Source organism: Arctopsyche grandis, chromosome 10 (assembly GCF_051622035.1).
Source record: "Arctopsyche grandis isolate Sample6627 chromosome 10, ASM5162203v2, whole genome shotgun sequence".
Classification (NCBI taxonomy): Eukaryota; Metazoa; Arthropoda; class Insecta; order Trichoptera; family Hydropsychidae; genus Arctopsyche; species Arctopsyche grandis.
Window position 1 is genome coordinate 6066308 of NC_135364.1, and position 20648 is coordinate 6086955.

At 33.2% G+C, this 20648-nt stretch overlaps 3 protein-coding genes across 3 annotated transcripts; all 3 read left to right on the forward strand.

Annotated features, from left to right (window-relative positions):
* Positions 1 to 1756: 1756 nt before the first annotated feature.
* Positions 1757 to 2664, forward strand: LOC143918218 (uncharacterized). The gene is made up of 5 exons (XM_077439987.1): positions 1757 to 1862; positions 1935 to 1991; positions 2060 to 2161; positions 2252 to 2473; positions 2561 to 2664. Exons 1-5 carry the CDS (start codon positions 1827 to 1829, stop codon positions 2633 to 2635), a joined length of 492 nt encoding a protein of 163 aa, XP_077296113.1. The 5' UTR covers positions 1757 to 1826; the 3' UTR covers positions 2636 to 2664.
* Positions 2665 to 11766: 9102 nt separating this feature from the next.
* On the forward strand, positions 11767 to 17451 carry LOC143917663 (general odorant-binding protein 66-like). The gene is made up of 5 exons (XM_077439245.1): positions 11767 to 11814; positions 11889 to 11939; positions 12035 to 12136; positions 12213 to 12434; positions 17365 to 17451. Exons 1-5 carry the CDS (start codon positions 11776 to 11778, stop codon positions 17449 to 17451), a joined length of 501 nt encoding a protein of 166 aa, XP_077295371.1. The 5' UTR covers positions 11767 to 11775.
* A 1943-nt stretch (positions 17452 to 19394) lies between these two features.
* LOC143918251 (general odorant-binding protein 66-like) lies at positions 19395 to 20217 on the forward strand. Its single transcript, XM_077440035.1, has 5 exons — positions 19395 to 19445; positions 19522 to 19572; positions 19636 to 19737; positions 19815 to 20036; positions 20113 to 20217. The coding sequence occupies exons 1-5, from the start codon at positions 19407 to 19409 to the stop codon at positions 20197 to 20199; spliced, it is 501 nt and encodes a 166-aa protein (XP_077296161.1). The 5' UTR covers positions 19395 to 19406; the 3' UTR covers positions 20200 to 20217.
* The last annotated feature ends 431 nt before the right edge of the window (positions 20218 to 20648 follow it).

A 20648-nucleotide genomic window follows, 5' to 3' on the forward strand; every position in this document is an offset into this window, starting at 1 on the left:
ATTAAAATACGTATAGAAATAATTAATTGGAATCGGAACTGAAACAGAAATTCGGAATCGGAAATCAGAAATAAAACAGGGATCTGGATTCGGAACTGAAAAATTAATCGGGAATCGTATCTGAAACAGGGATTGGAACTGAAATAGGAATTTGGATCCGGAACTGAAAATAGAAATCAAATCCGAAACTGAAAGAAGAATCCGGACCTGGAACTGAAAAAGGAATCGGGATCCGGAAATGAAAAAGGAATCGGGATCCGGAATTGAAAAAGCAATTGGGACCTGGAACTGAAAAAGGAATCGAAATCGAAAACGGCATTGAAATCGATATCCATATCGTCATCATAGAAAATTTGTATTATTCGATCACAGATTTTACGAACTATAACTTAAATACAGATATACAAAGTGTCTTTCGAAATAATATATTAGTATTTCGATAATAGGATCTGATTCAATTCCAAAAGTATAGTAAAAGTTCTCTTGCATTCTCTTGCTAGATACCTACGTACTTTGTGGCTCATATTTTTCTATTAACAGATAAGTTATTGAATTTAAGTCAAAAAAGATTTTTATAATATAAATAATTTATATGTACATATATCATATATGTATGTTTGACATACAAATTGTAAATAAATGAAAATCCACCAAATTATATGAATTTTCATTTTAATTTTGTTTACAGAATCTAAAAAAATATATACATATCTATGTAGTTACTTAATCGATGAATTAATAAAACAATAACTTTTTCAAAGCAAAATTTATAAACCATTCATTATGACTGTGAATTTGATTTGGCACAATTAATGTTTTGATTTGGATGATGAGATATGATAATATTGACAAAATTGCGTTGCAGTTGACGCTTGCTTTCATTAGAATACTAATTCAACAAGCCTCGTCAAGATTTAAATATTGTTCTAATGCTAAAAGCATTCTTTCGGTGTAATTTTAAAACTTGTAAACAAATCATCAGAACAATGGTGGCGTACTTCCACATGAATATAATAAACAATGGCTTGATTTTTTATGATTTTATGAGATTCGGAGATATGTATATGTGTGTCTTTTAAATCGCGCGATTTTTCTATATCTTGGCGTTGTTCGGTCGATGTCTCAAAATATGTCAATTTCCTGTTCAAAATGAATATTGGAATCTATAGTCGGATATTTTATCTTTCATTTGTAGTACTTTTCAGCATTTAAATATCTCTAAGTAGTCGTCCAGTTCAAATCAAAAGTCAAAAGTACGTATTTTCACTTGGTATTTTTTCCCACTGTTAATACTATTTTATATTGAGTTTTTTCTATTGAAACATATTTATTGGGATAGTGTTCTGACCACCCTTTTTTTACGTTTTAAAGGGTTCATTGGAAGTATGCTGAACTTAAATCGGTAAAATTGCGAGCAAAAAGCTCGCACTAGTATTTACTCGTATTTACACGAATCTGAATTGAATTAATAGGGATAATATATTAAATTATCTTTATATGAGAATTAAATAAAATTCTATTGATAACTCGATAGTCGAAATCTATTCTATTCCACAAGAATAGTCGAAATATGATTTTTCTAAGTGGAATTTATATCTATTCCAATTTGTCAATCGATCCATATTTTTATTATTATTATTGTCACAGTAATTGTATTCGCTTATATCTGCACCCAACAATGCACAAACGTGCACGCGACTACATATGTATAGATATATATGTATATATTCATACATACATACCGCGAATATGCAAAGAAATCAAATAAAAACATCTCTATTGCTTACATTTCTTATCATACACAAACTGTTCGCCAAGCTATCATCATGCGTTCCCTTGTGCTAACTGTCGTCATCTGTGTGGTTAGTTCCCTCAGCAAAATAGTACTATTTTCCATATCATGATTCTATCATTTTAACAATATTTAATTACAGCTAACTACGGCCAATTTACCAGATACGCATGGAAATAAAACAACAGTAGATATACCGGTGAGTCATAAACTTGTCCATAAAGAAAATTGTCGAAAAAGCTTCTTGAATGCGTTTCCTTATTTCAGACTGTCGATGAATGCTGTGAAGATTTTCAATTGTACAGTACCCACGAAATCATCAATGGGTGCATTAAATCTCAGTCAATAACAATCGATGAATTGGTTTCGGTATTTAAATTATTTTATTCAAATGGGTCGACTCTTTGTACCACTCATTTGGGCACGGTGATTAATTTATAGTTTTTTTTTATATTTTAGTGTGAAATGTACAATTGCATTCTAGAAAATGTTGGTATTACTGGAACTGATGACAAAATAAATAAGACCCAAGTGGAGAATGTTTTGAACGAAATCTATAAAGATGAATGGGCTGAAATGGAAAGAGACTCTGTCCAAACATGTTTGGCTGAACTGAAAATCGTGAAGTCTCCTTGCGAAGCTCGAAGTTTCTCTATTTGTTTTATGGAAAAGAGTATTAAGGTATTGTCAATATGACTTTATATTTTCATAAACTCAAATTGTTAATGCCGTATGCTAAGTACATACTTTTATTATATTTTTCAATAGAATTGCCCGGAAAAGAGATGGAGAAACACAATTCAATGTAATAAATTAAGAATGTATGTGAACAAACTGTGCTGAAAAATTCATACAAGTGCTGATAAACTCACAGAACATGTATCAATCTGAATTTAGATCTTTGAAGATGTATTACTTTTTTTTCAATACATTTGTAAATACATATATTATAATCTAATATATAATTTGGAAAGAGACTTTGTATATATTTATGTATGTATGTATATATCCTTCGTTCATTCGTTCGTAGATCCGTGACGCCATCGAACAAATGATTCGATTTATTATTTTTTCGATTCATAGGCGCTGATTCGCCTTGGTTCAGGGGGGCACAGGAGGCGTAGCCCTAGACTGCAAATGCTCAGGGGCGCGCAGGTGCCGTAGCCCTAGATGAAAAATACGAATGGGGTGCAGGGGGCGTAGCCCTAGACGGCGAAGGTTCAGGGGGCGCAGGGGGCGTAGCCCTAGACATTTGCCGTTATTTGCCGACATTTGCCGTATATAATTTTTTATAAGAGACTTACTATATTTGTTTGTTTTTTCGTGACAGTCAATTTAATAAAAAAAAAAACAAATGAGTATTCAAATAAATTTATATAAAATAAAACTATTCAAATAAATTTAATAAAATGTTTACTATTAGATTAGTCATGTTTTAAGCGGTTTATTATACAAATACCGAGCGAAGCCGGGTAATACAGCTAGTATATTATAATTATATAAATATAATGTTACACATTAGCATTTAAGAAATCTAATTTCTTAATTACTATTCATATATTTATTAATTTGAAAAATGAATTCACTTTTGTTTTATAAAACACCGAGTTTGAAATGTATTATTTATTTAAATAGTACCAAAGTCAAAAATATATTTAATTAATTAAAAAAAAATCATTTTTTCAGATAATACGAGAGGGAATTGTTTAAAATCGATAAAACTTTTTATTTAACGTTTTTTACATGTACATATGTATATGATTCACCTATTCTTCGATGTAGGTTCATTGTGAGAAAGTCAACATTTTAAATCTTTCCCTCTGGCGTATAATAATATATTATTGCAGCGTTCCTAAACCTGGGTCCACATGGCTCCCTTGGGAGGCCCTGACCCTCTCAAGGGAGGCACAAACCAAAATTCTACTTTTGGGGAGGCATAACGAGCTCTAGGGAGGCACGGAGGCAAAAAAAATATATTTAAATAATATCGAAAGAAGAGCTTAAATGTTATATTTCGGAAAATACATATACTAGCTTGTGCAACCTATGGGGCTGCACCAATGGCTGGCAAATATCGAGGATTTATCGCATATCTGAAAAAACTCAGTCAGCACTGAAATAGCGAGTTATTTCCACAGCTTTTGGAGAAGGCAAGTTTATATTTCACTGCATTTCCCGCATCTTGTCTTGTCGAATTTGGATCTAGTCGAGTTATGCATCTCCTCTAAAAAGCTCGTAGCCGTCTTGATGTTGTAATAATTGTATGTATGTAAGCTTATTGTAAAAAACTAAATGTATGTAAGCTTATTGTAAATCATATTAACAATTAGATACAACATAACTTCTTATTGAATACTTATCTCGCAGATAAAACTCCGTGAAGAGATATACTTTTAGCCGTGAAATGTCAGATTTGACATCTTTGGTCATAAATCAATATATATCGTGTATTACCCTACAAGAAGCTACACGCCAAATTTGAAATTTATATATACATATGAGAATTAAAACTATAAATATTTATATATTAGAGATAACGAGAACCAATATAGCAAATTTCATAAAATATAGAGTGAATTATAAGCGTTTAAACAATTAAAATCTTATATCGCCATATCAAGGCGAACAGGTTGGAAGATACGGGACGAACGCTTATTAAACGTCAGAGAGATTTACTTTCCGCGTGTTTAAAACGCGTTGTATACGATATTTTATCTCCAACGTAATGGCAGACGATACATTAGCGTGTATTGATGACCAAAATGAGCAATATGGCAAAGTATGAAAACGATCGGATAAGAGATAAAAATGACCACTGACACGAAAGCCATGTGAAACGTAAAGGAGGTATGTAATAATAATAAAAAGAGGTGATATCCGTTTTGTCACTAACAACATCTGAAACAGATAAACTCGCTAGTTTACATCAGGCACAAAGATCACACTAAATAAAATTATCTTTCAATTTATTATGTTTAAAAAATATATTACATATGTTCAAATTTATAATTATAAAATAAAGTTTATATTATATAATATATAATATTTTTAATATATACTATTTTATCGTGAAAATATGGGGAGAGGCATAAAAAAATAACACTGTTCGACAAATGACGACTTTATTTTCGGTTCAGAGACGAGATATGACTTTTCTTATAGATCTATGCCCAGTGAACACGAATCTGGTAATAAAAAATGTTGATTGGTTCGAGATTCGGAAATATATGTTTTTTAAATCGCACGATTTTTCTATATCTTGGTGTTGTTCGGTCGATGTCTCAAAATTTGTCAATTTTCTGTTCAAAATAAATATTGTAATCTATAGTCAGGTATTTTATCTTTCATTTGTAGTACTTTTCAGCTTTCAAATCTCTCTAAATAATCGTCCAGTTCAAATCAAAAGTCAAAAGTACGTATTTTCACTTGGGATTTTTTCCCACTGTTAATACTATTTTATATTGAGTATTTTCTGTTAAAACATATTTATTGGGATAGAGTTCAGGCTACATTTATTTTTGTTTTCGTTTGAAAGGGTTAATTGGAAGTGTGCTGAATTTTAAATCGGTAAAATTGCGAGTTAACATCTCGTACTATTATTTACTCGTATTTACACGAATCTGAATTGAATTAATAGGGATAATATATTAAATTGTCTTTATATGAGAATTAAATAAAATTCCTCGTAGAAAAATCATATTACGACTATTCTTCAAAAACTAGGGTTTGTTTGGATTAGCTACAATTTTTATACCCGCTTTCTATTGGATTTCTAAATAATTCTAGTTGGAAATATTGGCGAAATTTTCAGCGTGGCGGGCTTTCAACAGAAAAGACGTCAGCACTCAAAGGGTTAAACGCAAAAGGGGGCTACAGTCCAAAAAATATATTACAATACGAGGCTAAACACATATAAGAATATATAAAAAATAAAGTATAGAATAATTCACAATGACTGTGATTTTTTAATTGGAATCAATTTGTGATACAATGACCATAAAAAATTAAATACATATGTACGTTGGTAAAATTACACTGTAATACAGTTTACTTTTATAACAACATTGATTCAATCAATCACGTCGAGATTTAAAAATCATCCTAGCATGTAGTGACGAGCTTTGTTACCATGTAATTGTTAAATATACACATATAAACCTATTATCAGAACAATCACGATGGTACTTCCCCCTCAAAATTGCTTAATAGTTTCAAAAAATGAAATAAAAGCCGCTCCACTGCCAACATTTCCTATCAAACTTAAACAGTTCGCCAAACTATCAACATGCGATCCTGTCTGCTATTAACAATCACCATTTTTGGGGTTAATTACTTGCATAATACGATCATTTTTCATGTCGTCCTTCTTTTTATTTCTTCTATCAAACCATTTGATTACAGGTAGCTCTCGCTATGTATCCGAAAAAGTGTGAGAGAGAACCACCATCACATAAACCGGTAAGTCTTATACTTGTATCCACGAAGCAACCTTCTGATTGAAGATTTTCTAATGTGTTCCCTTACTTTAGAATGGCGTTGAATGCTGCGAAAGTTTTCAACCAGTCCCCATGGGTAAAATTATGAATGGGTGCGAAAAATTCATGACAGAAACTAGAAAAGACTCACCTCGGGTACATATTTACATGTTTGAATGCTCTGGTTAGTAATTTGTACATAGTAATTAGTTTAAAAATGTTATTTTAGTGTGAATTATTCATTTGCGTGCTGAAAAATTTTGGAGTTATCGGAACCGATGACAAAGTGGATAAAACCAAAGTGAAAAAGGTTTTAAATGAAGAGTACAGCGGAGAATGGGCTGCAGTGGCAATAGATGCTGCTGATAAATGTTTCACTGAAATGGAAAGTTTGAAATATTCTTGCGAAGCTCAAACTTTCTCCATGTGCTTTTTGAGAAATCATATCCGGGTAACCCTTATTAATTTAAAATACTGTGCCACTAAATAAATATATTTAATACTGTTTTTGTTTTTGCAACAGAATTGCCCAGAAAAGAAATGGAAAAACATAAAGGAATGCAATGAAACCAGGGATTACATGGCTGATTGTGCTGAAGAAATTATGTATTTGAGTATTGCTGTATGAATATTCACATATTTTTAATACACATATAATATATTATGATTGAAAACAACATGTTTTTTATTTCCTATTCATGCCTTTATCAAATAATCATATATACATATATAGGTATGTAATATCGCTATTCTGTGTGTCTGTGTGTGTATCTGCGATAACGCTCGCCGTACGTCACAGCTAAAACATTCCCAACAAAAGAAAAATCTTATATTTACCAATGTTTCCTCTAGGCTTGTCTCTGAGCATTTGGCGCCATCTATTGAAAATTTATTTAATCGATTAATTTTTCTATTGGCGTTTTATATTGTTTTCTATGTAGGTAGGTTTTACCCTTTTTTCATATTAAATGTAAATACTAAATTAAACATATTTAAAATGTATTTTTAAACAATTTGACCATGTGCGGATCGAACACAGCACCGACACAATTCTTTTAATTTTTTTTATTTAATAACTTAATATGCCATAACACATTCGCTGCTATTTCATCGGGTACAACACTAATTAATTATATTTTTGATAAAAATTCAAGAACCAGTAAATACAGGAACAAGTTAGTTTTCTTAATTTATTTACATAAAATAAATAAATTATTAAAATTTTAAATATTAATATATTAAATATTTTCAAGACAAATATTTTAAATACTAACAACAAAAAATGTGTAAAGTAGATAACGGTCACTGAACCAGTATGATTATAATATTTTTATACTAATACTATGATTACTAACAAAATTAAAATTGTAAAATAGAAAATGATCAGTAGCTATTAAAATAGATGTAATAAGATGTATTGTGAACATAATTTAGTAATAATAAAAAGCATTTAAATATCAAAAATCAATAGACTTGAGAAGAATTGTTACATAAAAATCATATTTAAGTTTCAATTATTTGCAGGGATCTGAAAGTCTCTAGTTTGACTTATTTAGATCTTCAAATTAATCATACTCAAATAGTTGCATCAACATTCTCAAAGAGTTGCATCAACGATTGAATGACAAAGGTGGTTAATTCGTCATATAATACGTGAACTAAAATCTTGTATTTGAAATCCAGAAAGGTGATCCCACAATAGTTTCGATATAATGACACAAATTATATCTTTTTTAATTCCTCCGGGATGGTTCCCTCATCATAGAACCAATTATATACATATATTTAAGTATAATATATGAAGAGGAAGAAATTTTTCTCACCGCATTCTGAGATCTTATTGCTTATTGGAAATTATGTCTTTCAATTTTAAAATATATCTGCTTAAGCCCACAAATGTGGGTTTGAAAGTTTCATATAGTAAACATATATTTCACATAACTACTGTAACGTACGCCGCGGACTAAGCGAATAGAATCCCAGAGACTGTGACCGTTCAAAGATTATCTGTAACGGATATCTGTTAACGGATTAACTAAATGCATACCGTGCGACTGGTATAAGTGGGTTTTAAGGATTAGCGACAAGCTAAGTGCATGAAACAATGATTGCACTTCTCATACCGTGGGAATACATATTCAAATACGTGACTATACAGTAGGTAAACAGATTAGACGTCCTGAGAGACCGTGAGACCGGTGTAAGTGGTTTTAAGGATTAGCGACAAGCTAAGTGCATGAAAGCTAAACAATGATTGCACTTCTCATACCGTGGGAATACATATCCGAATACGTGACTATACAGTAGGTAAACAGATTAGACGTCCTGAGAGATCTACCCCTTATAAGGCGGTACGTAGGCGATATCATGTCATTCTGGACGGAGCAGTGACAGTGCGTGTATCTCCTGAATCATCAATAAATGCTGTGATACGACTGTTGGCCTTTTACTTGGATCCTCCACCCACCCCTACGCAACACTACTATATATAAATATAGTAAAAACCAGCAATAAATTTTAATTTGAATTGATTCATGTTACAATTACTATACCATATAATATAAGTTAACAAAATTGCACTACGTTTATTTATATAAGCAAAATGGACTAGTAGTTAGAATATAATGCTTTGAACAAAATGGTCACGGCTTCAAAACCCACTGGTTTCTGTTGGCCCGACCTTGGATTTGTGCTCTAGGTCGATCGTTTCCTATCAGGGTTTTCTAATTAATCTGATTTTCATTGAAACGGTTCCAACAAATTGGAAACCTTTATCCATTTCTCACAATTTTCGTGTTATCAGCATCTCGAATTTCACTGATTCGAGAATTTTTCAAAAATTTGTCGAAATTCATCCATAGATGTCTTTATGATGGTTTGTTAAAATTATTCTATTAAGTATTAAAAGGATGTTAGATAAATAGGGATGGATGAGTATTAGAATTAGCTTAAATCTTAGTACATTGTTTTTTGTTTATAAGTTAGATCATAAGTTATTACCTAAGTATTTTAAGGATTATATAATAAGAAATAGAGATATACATAGTTATTATACTAGAAATAAAAACAATTAAGTTGTAGGTAGAGTAAGAAAAAAGAAGACAGCTGGTGGTGTTTTTCACAGGGGTGTGCTCATGTACAATGCCCTCCCTGAGTGCGTCAGGTCTTCAAAGACCGTGGATGACAAAGACGTGGATGTGAGGAAACACCTATGTGAAAAACAGTGCATATAAATTTATACATAAAATTTTAGAGTTAAGTAATTAAGAATGTATTTTTTAAATTAGCTAGATAGCTAAAATTATATAAATAAAAAAATGCTCCGAAAATGTAAGTTTATCAAAAATTTATTGAAATTCATCCATCTATGATGCTTTGATAAATTATTCTAAAAATTGTATATATTGATTGAATCGTATATCAGGGTTTGCTAATTTATCTGATTTTCATTGAAACGATTCCAACAAATTGGTAACCTTGCCCATTTTCTTGCAAAATCAGTTTTCAGCCATCTCAAATTTCGCTAAATTATATATATAAAATGCTGCAAATTTACAAATTTGACCACCAATGTCTCTGTGGATTAATTGAATTTCGCTGAATTGTTTAAAAATACTGCAAATTTACAAATTTGACCATATATGTAAGTCTCTGTGGGTGTTAATTGATATTTTATTTTTATTTATTTTACATATTCAATTAATCATGTACACGGGAACCATTGAAAATCAGAAAAATTGGCAAACTCTGATAGGAAATGATCGACCTGGAGTCACAAACCAAGATCTGGCCACCAACAACTACTGGAACTCGAACCCGTAAACACAACTAATCCATGCTTCTTCTTCTTCTAATGCCGAATCCGTATTTGGACGTAGGCGACTACCATGGGCAGACATCGTTTATGAATTCTTCCCTATCATGGGCAAGCCGAAATAGCTTTTTGAGACCGATTCCCATCCATGACCTGATGTTCTGGAGCCAAGAGAGCTTCTTTCTTCCAGGCCACCGTTTGCCTTCTATTTTCTCTTCTATGATTGTTTGTAGAAGGCGATATTTGGGGTTGCGAATAATGTGACCAAAGTATTCCATCTTACGGCGCTTCACCGTGTCAAGAAGCTCCTTTTTTATGAAGAAGCTGGAAGACTGTTTCGTTTCTTACATGCTCCTTCCACGAGATCTTTAGCATCCTCCGGTAGCATCACATTACAAAGGACTCTATTCTGTTCATGGATGCCACTAACAGCGTCCATGTTTCGCTTCCGTACAGCAACACCGACCAAACATAGGAGTGCAGGACTCTTAAGCGCAATTTCATAGACAACCTTCGACAACACAAAATATTTTTCATGCTGCCGAAGGCATTTCTTGCTATTTCGATCCTTCTTCTTATCTCCATTTCGGAACTGACGTCCGTATTTATCATCGCTCCTAGGTATTTGTATTGTTCGACCTGTTCAATCATTTGTCCGCGCACACTCAGGTTTAATGGATCCGTTTTTTCTTTACATATGACCATTGATTTTGTCTTGTTCATATTAATAGACAGACCCCATTTTTGACATGAATGATCAATTGCGATCAATAACGATTGCAGGTCTTCGGCACTCTCAGTCAATATTGCCGTATCATCAGCGAAACGGATATTATTTATAAGTTGAAAACCATTTCCGAATACAGATTGAAGAGCATGGGCGACAATACACATCCCTGCCGTACCCCTCGACTAATTTCTACTTTTTCGATTTCCAAGTCTTCAATCTTCACGACAGCAGATTGGTTCCAATATAGGTTCTTCAACAGGGCGATATCCTTTGCATCTATCCCAGTTTGGTTTAGTGCATGGATTAATTTGTCATGTTCCACTCTATCAAATGCATTTTCAAAGTCGATGAAACAGACGTATATCCTCTTTTTGAAATCCTTACACTTTTGTAGGAGTACGTTCATGTAGAACAACGCTTCTCTTGTTCCCAATCCTCCTCTGAATCCAAATTGCGAATCGCTTATCATACTTTCGCACTTACGCCTTATTCTCTCTTGGATGATTTTGAGAAGTATTTTAAAGGTGTGGCTCATTAAACTTATCAATCTATAGTCATTGCAGCCGGTTGCATGCTGATACTGATATACTGATATTTAAATCGTATAATAATACTTGTATCAAATGTACAATGTTTCTGGCCAGGAAGGCTCATTGGGGTTACCTGTTAGGCCTTCCTGGTATAAATTAAAAAATAATAAAAAAACAAGTGTATTAATTTAATCAACCTCGTAGAGATTTGAAACGATAAAAATAGAAAAAAATATTTTAATGTTTGCGAGCTTTGTCGCAATGTATGTAATTGTTAAACATATAAACCGATTATCATAAAAAAGCCGACAGTACTTCCCCACAAACATAATAAAAATTAGTTTAATCGTTTAATAGGTAGGAAAAAATCAAATAAAAACTGTTCCACTGCCCACATTTTCAATCAAACTTATACAGTTCGCTAAACTAACAACATGCGTTCTCTTCTATTATCAACAGCCGCCATATATACGGTTAATTACTTGAACGGAATGATATTATTTTGCTATACATACATATTTTGTCCTAACGTAACATTTCATTGTAGGTAGCTTTCGCCAATATACCAGAGAAATGTAAAAAACCAGCACCTAAATCTGTAAGTCATAAACTTAGGCCTATAAACGCTTAATTGGAGTTTCTTGAATGTGTTCCCTTGTTTTATATATATGTATGTATATATTTTATATTTAGCCTGGCGTCGAATGCTGTGAAGATTTTGATTCATTCATTACGCCTAACATCTTCAATGGATGCCACGAATTCCAGCCAGAAAATGATGACGAATTACCTCCGGTATATACATACATATATAATATTAATATATGTATTTTTAACTAGTAGCTAAGTCCCAATATGTTTGCTATTTTAGTGTGAAGCGTTCGTTTGCATCCTGAAAAATGTTGGAATTATAGGAGCCGATAACAAAGTGGATAGGACCAAAGTGAAGAATGTTTTGACCCAAAAATACAGTGGAGATTGGGCTGCAGTTGGAAAAAATTCTGCTGAAAAATGTTTCACTGAAATGGAACGCTTGAAGTCTCCTTGCGAAGCTCAAACTTTCGCTATTTGTTTTTTGAAAAATAGTATAAAGGTATTCTTATAATGGCTTTGTATTATATTTTTATAAGCCCAGATTGGGAATGATCATATATGTATAATATACATAATATCGCTATTCTGTGTGTGTATGTCTGTCTGTGTATCTGAGATAACGCTCGCCATATTATAATAGTCGTTTCGACATACATATGTACATCACAGCTAAAACAATGCCAACAAAACGTACGAATATAATAACAAAAGAAGAAAACTTCTATATATATATATATATATATATATATATATATATATATATATATATATGGAGTTCGGTCTTTCGTGTCATGTGAGGAGGACGTGCTTCTGCGTTCCTCCCGCTATTACTCGCTTAAACCCGGCTATTGCACGAAATTTAACTTAACCATCTAATCACTTATTTTACTAATTGCATCCTAGTATAATTTATGTGTAAAAATAAACAGCAAATCGGTCGTAAAAAGCGGTTTTATATCAGTTATTTCGAAAAATTTTGTGCTAATTTTTGTGTCAAATCGGTGTCAAACGAGATACATCTCCCTACCTGAATACAAAAAAAGGGTCCTTCGCCAGCCAAGTCGGTCCCACAGAAGCAATAAATCTTCCACATAATTGCTTCCAGCCAAAAATCTTTAACGAACTTTACTTAATAGAATAATAGCAAACAGAAACGGTGTTTCCCAACTGTCTATCAGTTCTTTTTCATATTTAAATTATATTAAAGTAATTCGTGTAATTTTATATACTTTACTAAAGTTATTATTAAAATATTAAATTGCAAACCGCACTCACATATATAAATCCGTTGTCTCCAAAGAGGCGTCTCACGATAAAGATCTGTAAAAAAGTAGTATAACAATTGCTAATCTATTATTATCATAACTAACTACTTTCACTTACAAAGTAACCCTGTTAAATGGCATGTAATAACTCATAAGTGATCCAAGTGATACCTAGGATGACTATATGTCAAAGCTGACCACAGAGAAGAGTTTATGGCGGTAAGAACTCACTCCTTGAATGGAAATCTCTCTCAAGTACCGCCTTTTTCTCAACACATCTTGGATAAATGCGAGAAAAATAATATCCAAACCTCCAACAAGGTAAGAGTGACGATGGATGATAGCTTAGCTAATAGAAACCTGTATTTAGCCACGTACAATGTAAGAACGTTATCGAGTGAAGGAAGTGTGCTTGCATTAGAGAATGAACTAGAAAGTATCAAATGGGATTTAGTAGGACTTAGCGAAGTAAGACGAAAACAGGAAAACCAAATAATCCTAAAAAGTGGTAACTGTCTCTACTGGAGAGGGCTACCAAATGGTAGAATAGGAGGAGTAGGGTTTCTTATCAATAAGAGAATAGAAAGAAATATTATAGAAATAAACGACATATCGGAACGTATATGCTATGTAGTATTAAGAATCTCGAGCAGGTACACTTGTCAAATCTTCCAAGTGTACGCCCCCACATCTAGCCACCCAGACGAGGAAATAGAAGACTTCTACGAAAAACTACAGGGCGCATACGATAATAGCCGCCACCACTTTAAAATAATCATGGGCGACTTTAACGCAAAAATAGGACAAAAGGCAAACACAGAAAGAGCAGTAGGCAATTTTGGTACCGGCCAAAGAAACGACAGAGGCGATCGCCTCATAGAATTCGCAGAACACAACAGGCTCTTCATCACTAATTCATTTTTCAGGAAAAACACCAACAATAAGTGGACTTGGGAGAGTCCTAAAGGAGACAGAAACGAGATCGATTTCATCCTAACAAATGCCCTGCACTCCGTTAAAGACGTTAGTGTTTTAAGTAAAGTAGATATAGGCAGCGATCACAGATTAGTCCGTGCCAAGATGGCCATTAATATAAATTGCGAACGTAGGAAATTAATAAAAGGATGCAGTAACTCTCCAGATTTCGCTCAACTAAGGTCTAGGAAAAAGGAATTCGAACTCGAACTTGGAAATCGATACGGGAAATTAAACCCAGAAGCAGACATCGAGGAATTGAACACTGTAATTAGTTCGGTTCTAACCTCAACAGGTAAGAAATTAGGTGGTTTCAGGAAACAGATTAAATTAAGCAAAATTTCAGCGGAAACAAAAAACCTAATTAAGCATAAAAGGAATTTAGATAGGGATAATAATAAGCAAGAATACAATCTAGTAAATAAGGAAATTAAGAAGAGAATAGTCAGGGATGTCAGGGATTTTAACAGCAAGCTAATAGAAAATACCATTAAGAATAACCGTAGCCTGAAAAAGTGCAAACAGGATCTTTTCTTAGGCAAAAACCAAATGATCGCAATCAGATCAGAGAGCGGAGTAATAATTAGGAATAGAGAAGAAATCATAGACAGAGTTTACACGTTCTATGCAAAACTATACGAGAACGACAACGGCCAATTCCCCACTCTGGAATCGACACACGGCCAAAGGGTTCCTGCAGTATTGCCTAGCGAAGTAGAGGCCGCGCTAAAAACTGCAAAGAATGCTAAAACCCCAGGGGAAGATAATATTCCCATCGACTTACTAAAATGTGGCGGCCCCCCCCTAATTAATATCTTAGCTAGGCTTTTCAGCAAATGCATCCAGAACCAAGCTATACCAGAAGGATGGAATAACGCAACTATCATTTTAATACACAAAAAAGGCGACAAAAGCGATATCAAGAACTACCGACCCATTAGTCTACTTTCAGCGGTCTACAAGCTCTTCACGAAGGTTATTACAGAAAGGCTGAAGAATATCCTCGACGAGAACCAACCTATAGAGCAGGCAGGGTTTAGGGCAAATTTCAGCACAATGGACCACCTCCAAGTAGTTGGCGAACTAATCGAGCGCGCCAACGAATATCAACGGCCACTGTGCCTAGGTTTCGTCGATTATGAGAAAGCCTTCGATACAGTTAGTCATAATGCAGTACTTAACGCTCTAAAAACACAGGGAGTGCCGGAACCCTATGTGGGACTGTTAGCTACAATATATAAGAATGCCACAGCTTCAGTTAAAATTTTTTCAGGTACAGATAGATTTAGCATAGGAAAAGGAGTAAGACAAGGAGATACAATCTCGCCCAAGTTATTCAACGCGGTGCTTGAGGGAGTTTTCAGGAAATTGGATTGGGATACAGCCGGAGTAAGCATCAATGGTCGCTTTTTGAGTCACCTTCGGTTCGCAGACGATATAGTTTTAGTAGCTCGTGATTCAGCTGACCTACTTATCAGACTAACACAGCTGGACAGGGAAAGTAGAAAAGTAGGATTAAAAATTAACGTAGATAAGACTAAACTAATGTTCAATAGTTATTGCATGCCTGATAGCATCCCCTTAGATGATAAACCAGTAGAAGTAGTAAATAATTATTTATATTTAGGTCAAATAATTGACATGTCTGGTAGTAAAAATGAAGAGATAAAGAGACGTATGAAATTGGGGTGGAGTGCATTTGGACGGATGAATGCTGTTTTTAAATCAAAAATGCCACTCTGCCTGAAGAAAAGGATCTTTGATCAATGCGTTTTGCCAGTGATGACGTATGGATGTGAAACTTGGACACTGAACGCCAAGATGCAAAATAAAATCCAATGCACTCAAAGAAGTATGGAACGCTGTATGCTTGGCATAACGAGGAAAGACAGGAAGCGGAACACGTGGGTGAGAAATATGACAAGGGTAGTGGACATAGTGGATAGAGTGAAGAGATTGAAATGGCAATGGGCGGGTCACGTAGCTAGGAGGATGGACGAAAGGTGGACAAAAGAAGTGCTTGAATGGTACCCGAGAGAAGGCAAAAGAGTAAAAGGAAGACCGCAAGGAAGATGGGTGAACGAAATTAGGAAAATGTGCGGAATGAGATGGATGAGTGTTGCGCAAAACAGAGACGAGTGGAAGCGTGTTGGAGAGGCCTTCATCCAGCAGTGGATGGCGAATGGCTGTAAATGATGATGATATATATATATATTTTTTTATTTTTATTTTATTTTACATATACATATACCAGGAAGGCCTTATAGGTAAATCCTAATGCGCCTTCCTGGCCAATTACAAATACAAATACAGCATTTTTATTATAAGTCGTTGAATTGCGAGACACTGAAAAAACTCGCAAATTAACGAGACATCTATGAATTGTACATAAATTTTTATTGTACATCAATCAAATTTTTCAAATAGTGGTGACATAGTTGGTAGGAAGGATTTTTAGCCAATTTTTTTTTTCCGGGAACCGTTTCAACAATGAAATCAGAGAAAATTGGCAAACTCTGATTGGAAACGATCAACCTGGAGTCACAAATCCAGGTCTGACCAACAGCATACTCTGAAAAATTCATTTTCATTCAGGGATAGAACCCGGCACCTTCTTGACGGTAAGCAGAAGCTTAACGTCCGAGCTATGCTGCTGGCTATATATATATATGTATACTTTTTGCTACTAATTTTTCCTCTAAGCTAATAGAGGGCGCCAAGTCTCTGAGTATGTACCGCCATCCATTGAAAATTTATTTAATTAATTAATTATTTTTTCTATTGTTTTTATGTTGGTATGGTAGGTAGTTTTTACCTTTTTTTCATAATAAACAATCAAATATAAATATTAAATTAAATATATTTAAAAGGTATTTGAAAAAATTCAACATTTGGCACATTTCTTTAATTTATTTTTATTTAATAACTTAATATTCCATAATCCATGCGATGATATTTCATCGGGTACAACGCTAGTATGGTTCGGTGATTACTGGTCACAAAGTACTCGTCACAAAGTCACTAAAATCTCTATATCGGAACATCTGGCAGCCGAAAAGTCCATCATACTAACGATAACTATCATCATACTAACGAGAACCTGAGTGCCAAATATTGTCTTTGTGACCACCGCAATGTGACTAATAGTCCAATTACCCACTAAGGTTATATATAATTTTTTTTTTAAAGAATTGTCCGGAAAAGAGATGGAAGAACACAAAAGAATGCAACGATTCTAGAAATTACGTAGTCGAATGTGCTGAAGAACTAATGTAATGATGCTGGTAAACTCGCTATATACATACATATGAATCAAAACAAATTTGAATATTGTTTTATAAATTTAATTTATTTTAAGTGCATATAAATATGTGATAATTGCATTGATTTCAATAAATAATAATTCAGTTCAATATATACATATGTATATATAAATAAATTTTGATTGAAGAAATTTGTTTTTACTTTTTTTGCCCATTCATGCCAAAATTAATTCAGTTTTGTAAAAAAGAAAATTATAAAAATGTATATAGTTTTCTCAATCCATGAAAAACTATGATAAAGGATCACAAATTTATTTTATGTACATACATATGTACTACAGGTTTTCCATTCAAAATTGACACTTTTTTTATTCATTTCAAATTAAACCTTTTTAATTTCAAATTGATATTGAAACTGGGACAATTTGAAATGAAAAATGATCAATTTGGAATGAAAAACCTGTATTATTCCCCAAAATTTGATTCCCGTTTCCTGAATTAAGTTCCTGCATTATATTACAATCAAATCAAGCACGTGCCTTGAAAAGCTTTGAATTTTTTGACAAACATGGTCAATTTTTTTACATTTCTGGTACAAATTTCTTCTTTTAATTAATTTGCCGGATTCACAGCTTTTATTTTGAAAATTAAATGAGACCATAGTGACTTAACACGATCCCCCAAAGTGCCACTATTGTCGGAAACATGAAAAAAATCAATAAAAAAGTACAATGATACAAATAAGAAAAATAAAAATAATACAATAATAAAACATGGAAACAAATGAGAATAATAAAAATTATGTATATACACATAAATATATAATGTATGTACAATGTATACACAAATATTGGGTGACCGTAAAAAATTCGACAGTGAAAAAGTCGAAAACGTTCGTTTACCATGCATACATATGAAAAACGGTTAGTATTATATATATATATATATATATATATATATATATATATATATATATATATATATATATATATATATATATATATATATATATATATATATATATATATATATATATATATATATATATATATATATATATATATATATATATATATATATATATATATGTATATCAGTGGCGTGCGGTAAAACTCTCTCTCCCCCCATCGTACATCCTCATTTAATTTGCGCGAGCAGGATACAACAGGAACAAGAGGAACAGGCTTTTCCTCCCGTATCCTGCGCGCGCACATTAAACAAGGCTGTATGACTAAAAGAGAGATAATTTCACCGCATGCCACTGATATATTATTATATATACATACATAGTGCCGTTTACCATGCATCTTTGTTTTATCTTTCGACTTAAGATCTTTTGATTTTCGATCTTTGCCTTCCGATATTTGCTTTTTCGACCATTTAACTTTCGGTGTCGTGAGGTAGACCCACAAATATTATACCCAGTGCCGGTTTTAGGGGGGGGGCTGGGTCAAGCGGCGCACGAGGGCGCCAAATAAGTTAGGGCGCCGAACGATGCACCAAAGGCGCTTTAAAATTTAAAATTAGAGCGCCAAAGGCGAAAGTTCTTTCTGTTTAGAAAAAATTGACCAAGGGCGCCATCGGGTGTAAGGCCAGCACTGATTATACCGCACTAAATACAACAAATTTTACATAAAAAAATCATTCAAAATGACCGTGAATCTACATTTGAATCATTGCCATGATAAATGGAGTGCAATAACAAAATTGCGCGGCGGTTGCCGTTTATTTATATGTATTAGAATATTAATTCAACCAACCTCGTTGAGGCTTAAAATTATTTTATTGCTTTGTCGCGGTGTAATTGTCAAACATGAAAACCAATTATCAGAACAAAAACGATGGTACTTCCCCACGAATATAGTAAAAAAATAGCTTCATCATTTAATAGGTGCGACAAAATCAAATAAAAACCGCTACACTGCCTACATTTCCTATCAAACTTTAACAGTTTGTTTAACTATCAACATGCGTTCCGTTCTGCTGTTAGCTCTCGTGATCTTTGCGGTTAATTACACAAACAGGATTGTGCTATTTTTCATTACATCATTCTCTTTTACTCTAATAAACAATTTGATTGCAGGTTGCTCTCGGTGATATACCAGAAAAGTGTATGAGACCACCGCCTCAATCGGTAAGTCATAAGCTTTAATTCACGAAGAAAACAGAATTCGTTGAATGTATTCTCTTATTTTAGCCTGACGTTGAATGCTGTGAAGGTTTACCAAAAGTTATAACACCCGAAATATTTGCGGGGTGCGAAAAATTCAGACCAGCAAAAGAAAAAAACTTACCCCCGGTATATTTCATTTAATCCAAATACTCTTTAAATCGTCAAACGGTGACTAATTCAAGTTCTTTTTTTTGTCATTTTAGTGTGAAGCCTTTGTTTGTATACTGAAAAATATTGGAGTTATCGGTGCCGATAACAAACTAGATAAGACTAAAGTGAGGAATTATTTGAATGAAAAATACAGCGGAGAATGGGCTGTGACGGGAGTAGAGGCTGCTGAAAAATGTTTCATTGAAATGGAAAGTTTGAAATCGCCTTGTGAAGCTCGAACTTTCGCATTATGCTTTGTGAAAAATAGCGCAGATGTATTATTTTATCATTTTATTTTAATAGACCTATGTAGGTTGTAAATAACGTATAATAATTATTTTTTTTTTATAGAAATGCCCAGAAAAGAGATGGAAAGACACAAAAGAATGCAACGATTCAAAAAAATTCGTGGTTGAATGCGCTAAAGAACTCATGTAATGGTGCCGATGAACTCACAGCATATGAATTCAAATACATTTGAATATTGTATCATAAAATATATGTTTTTAATAATTATTAAACAATGTGTGGTTAATGAAAACTATAATTTTGACGTCCCATTCTTGCCCATCTACTACATTTATAAAAATTTATTGATTTACCGGATGTATTTAGTACACTGTGAATAAGATGACACTGCTTGAAATTTGATAAAGTAACGTTAAAAACACAACTCTATTTATTTATTACTATTGAAAAACGGGTTTGGTGCAAACGATCGACAAGCGCCAGACAGACTGAACCACAGATTAACTGGATGGCTGCTTTAAACGCAATTCTCGACTTCACGAATGATAGATTGCACATCAGATGACGAGTAACCTTTCGATGTGCACAGATGCAATTGTTAAAATTGAGTTGGATCTTTCTGGCGAGTTTAATAAGGC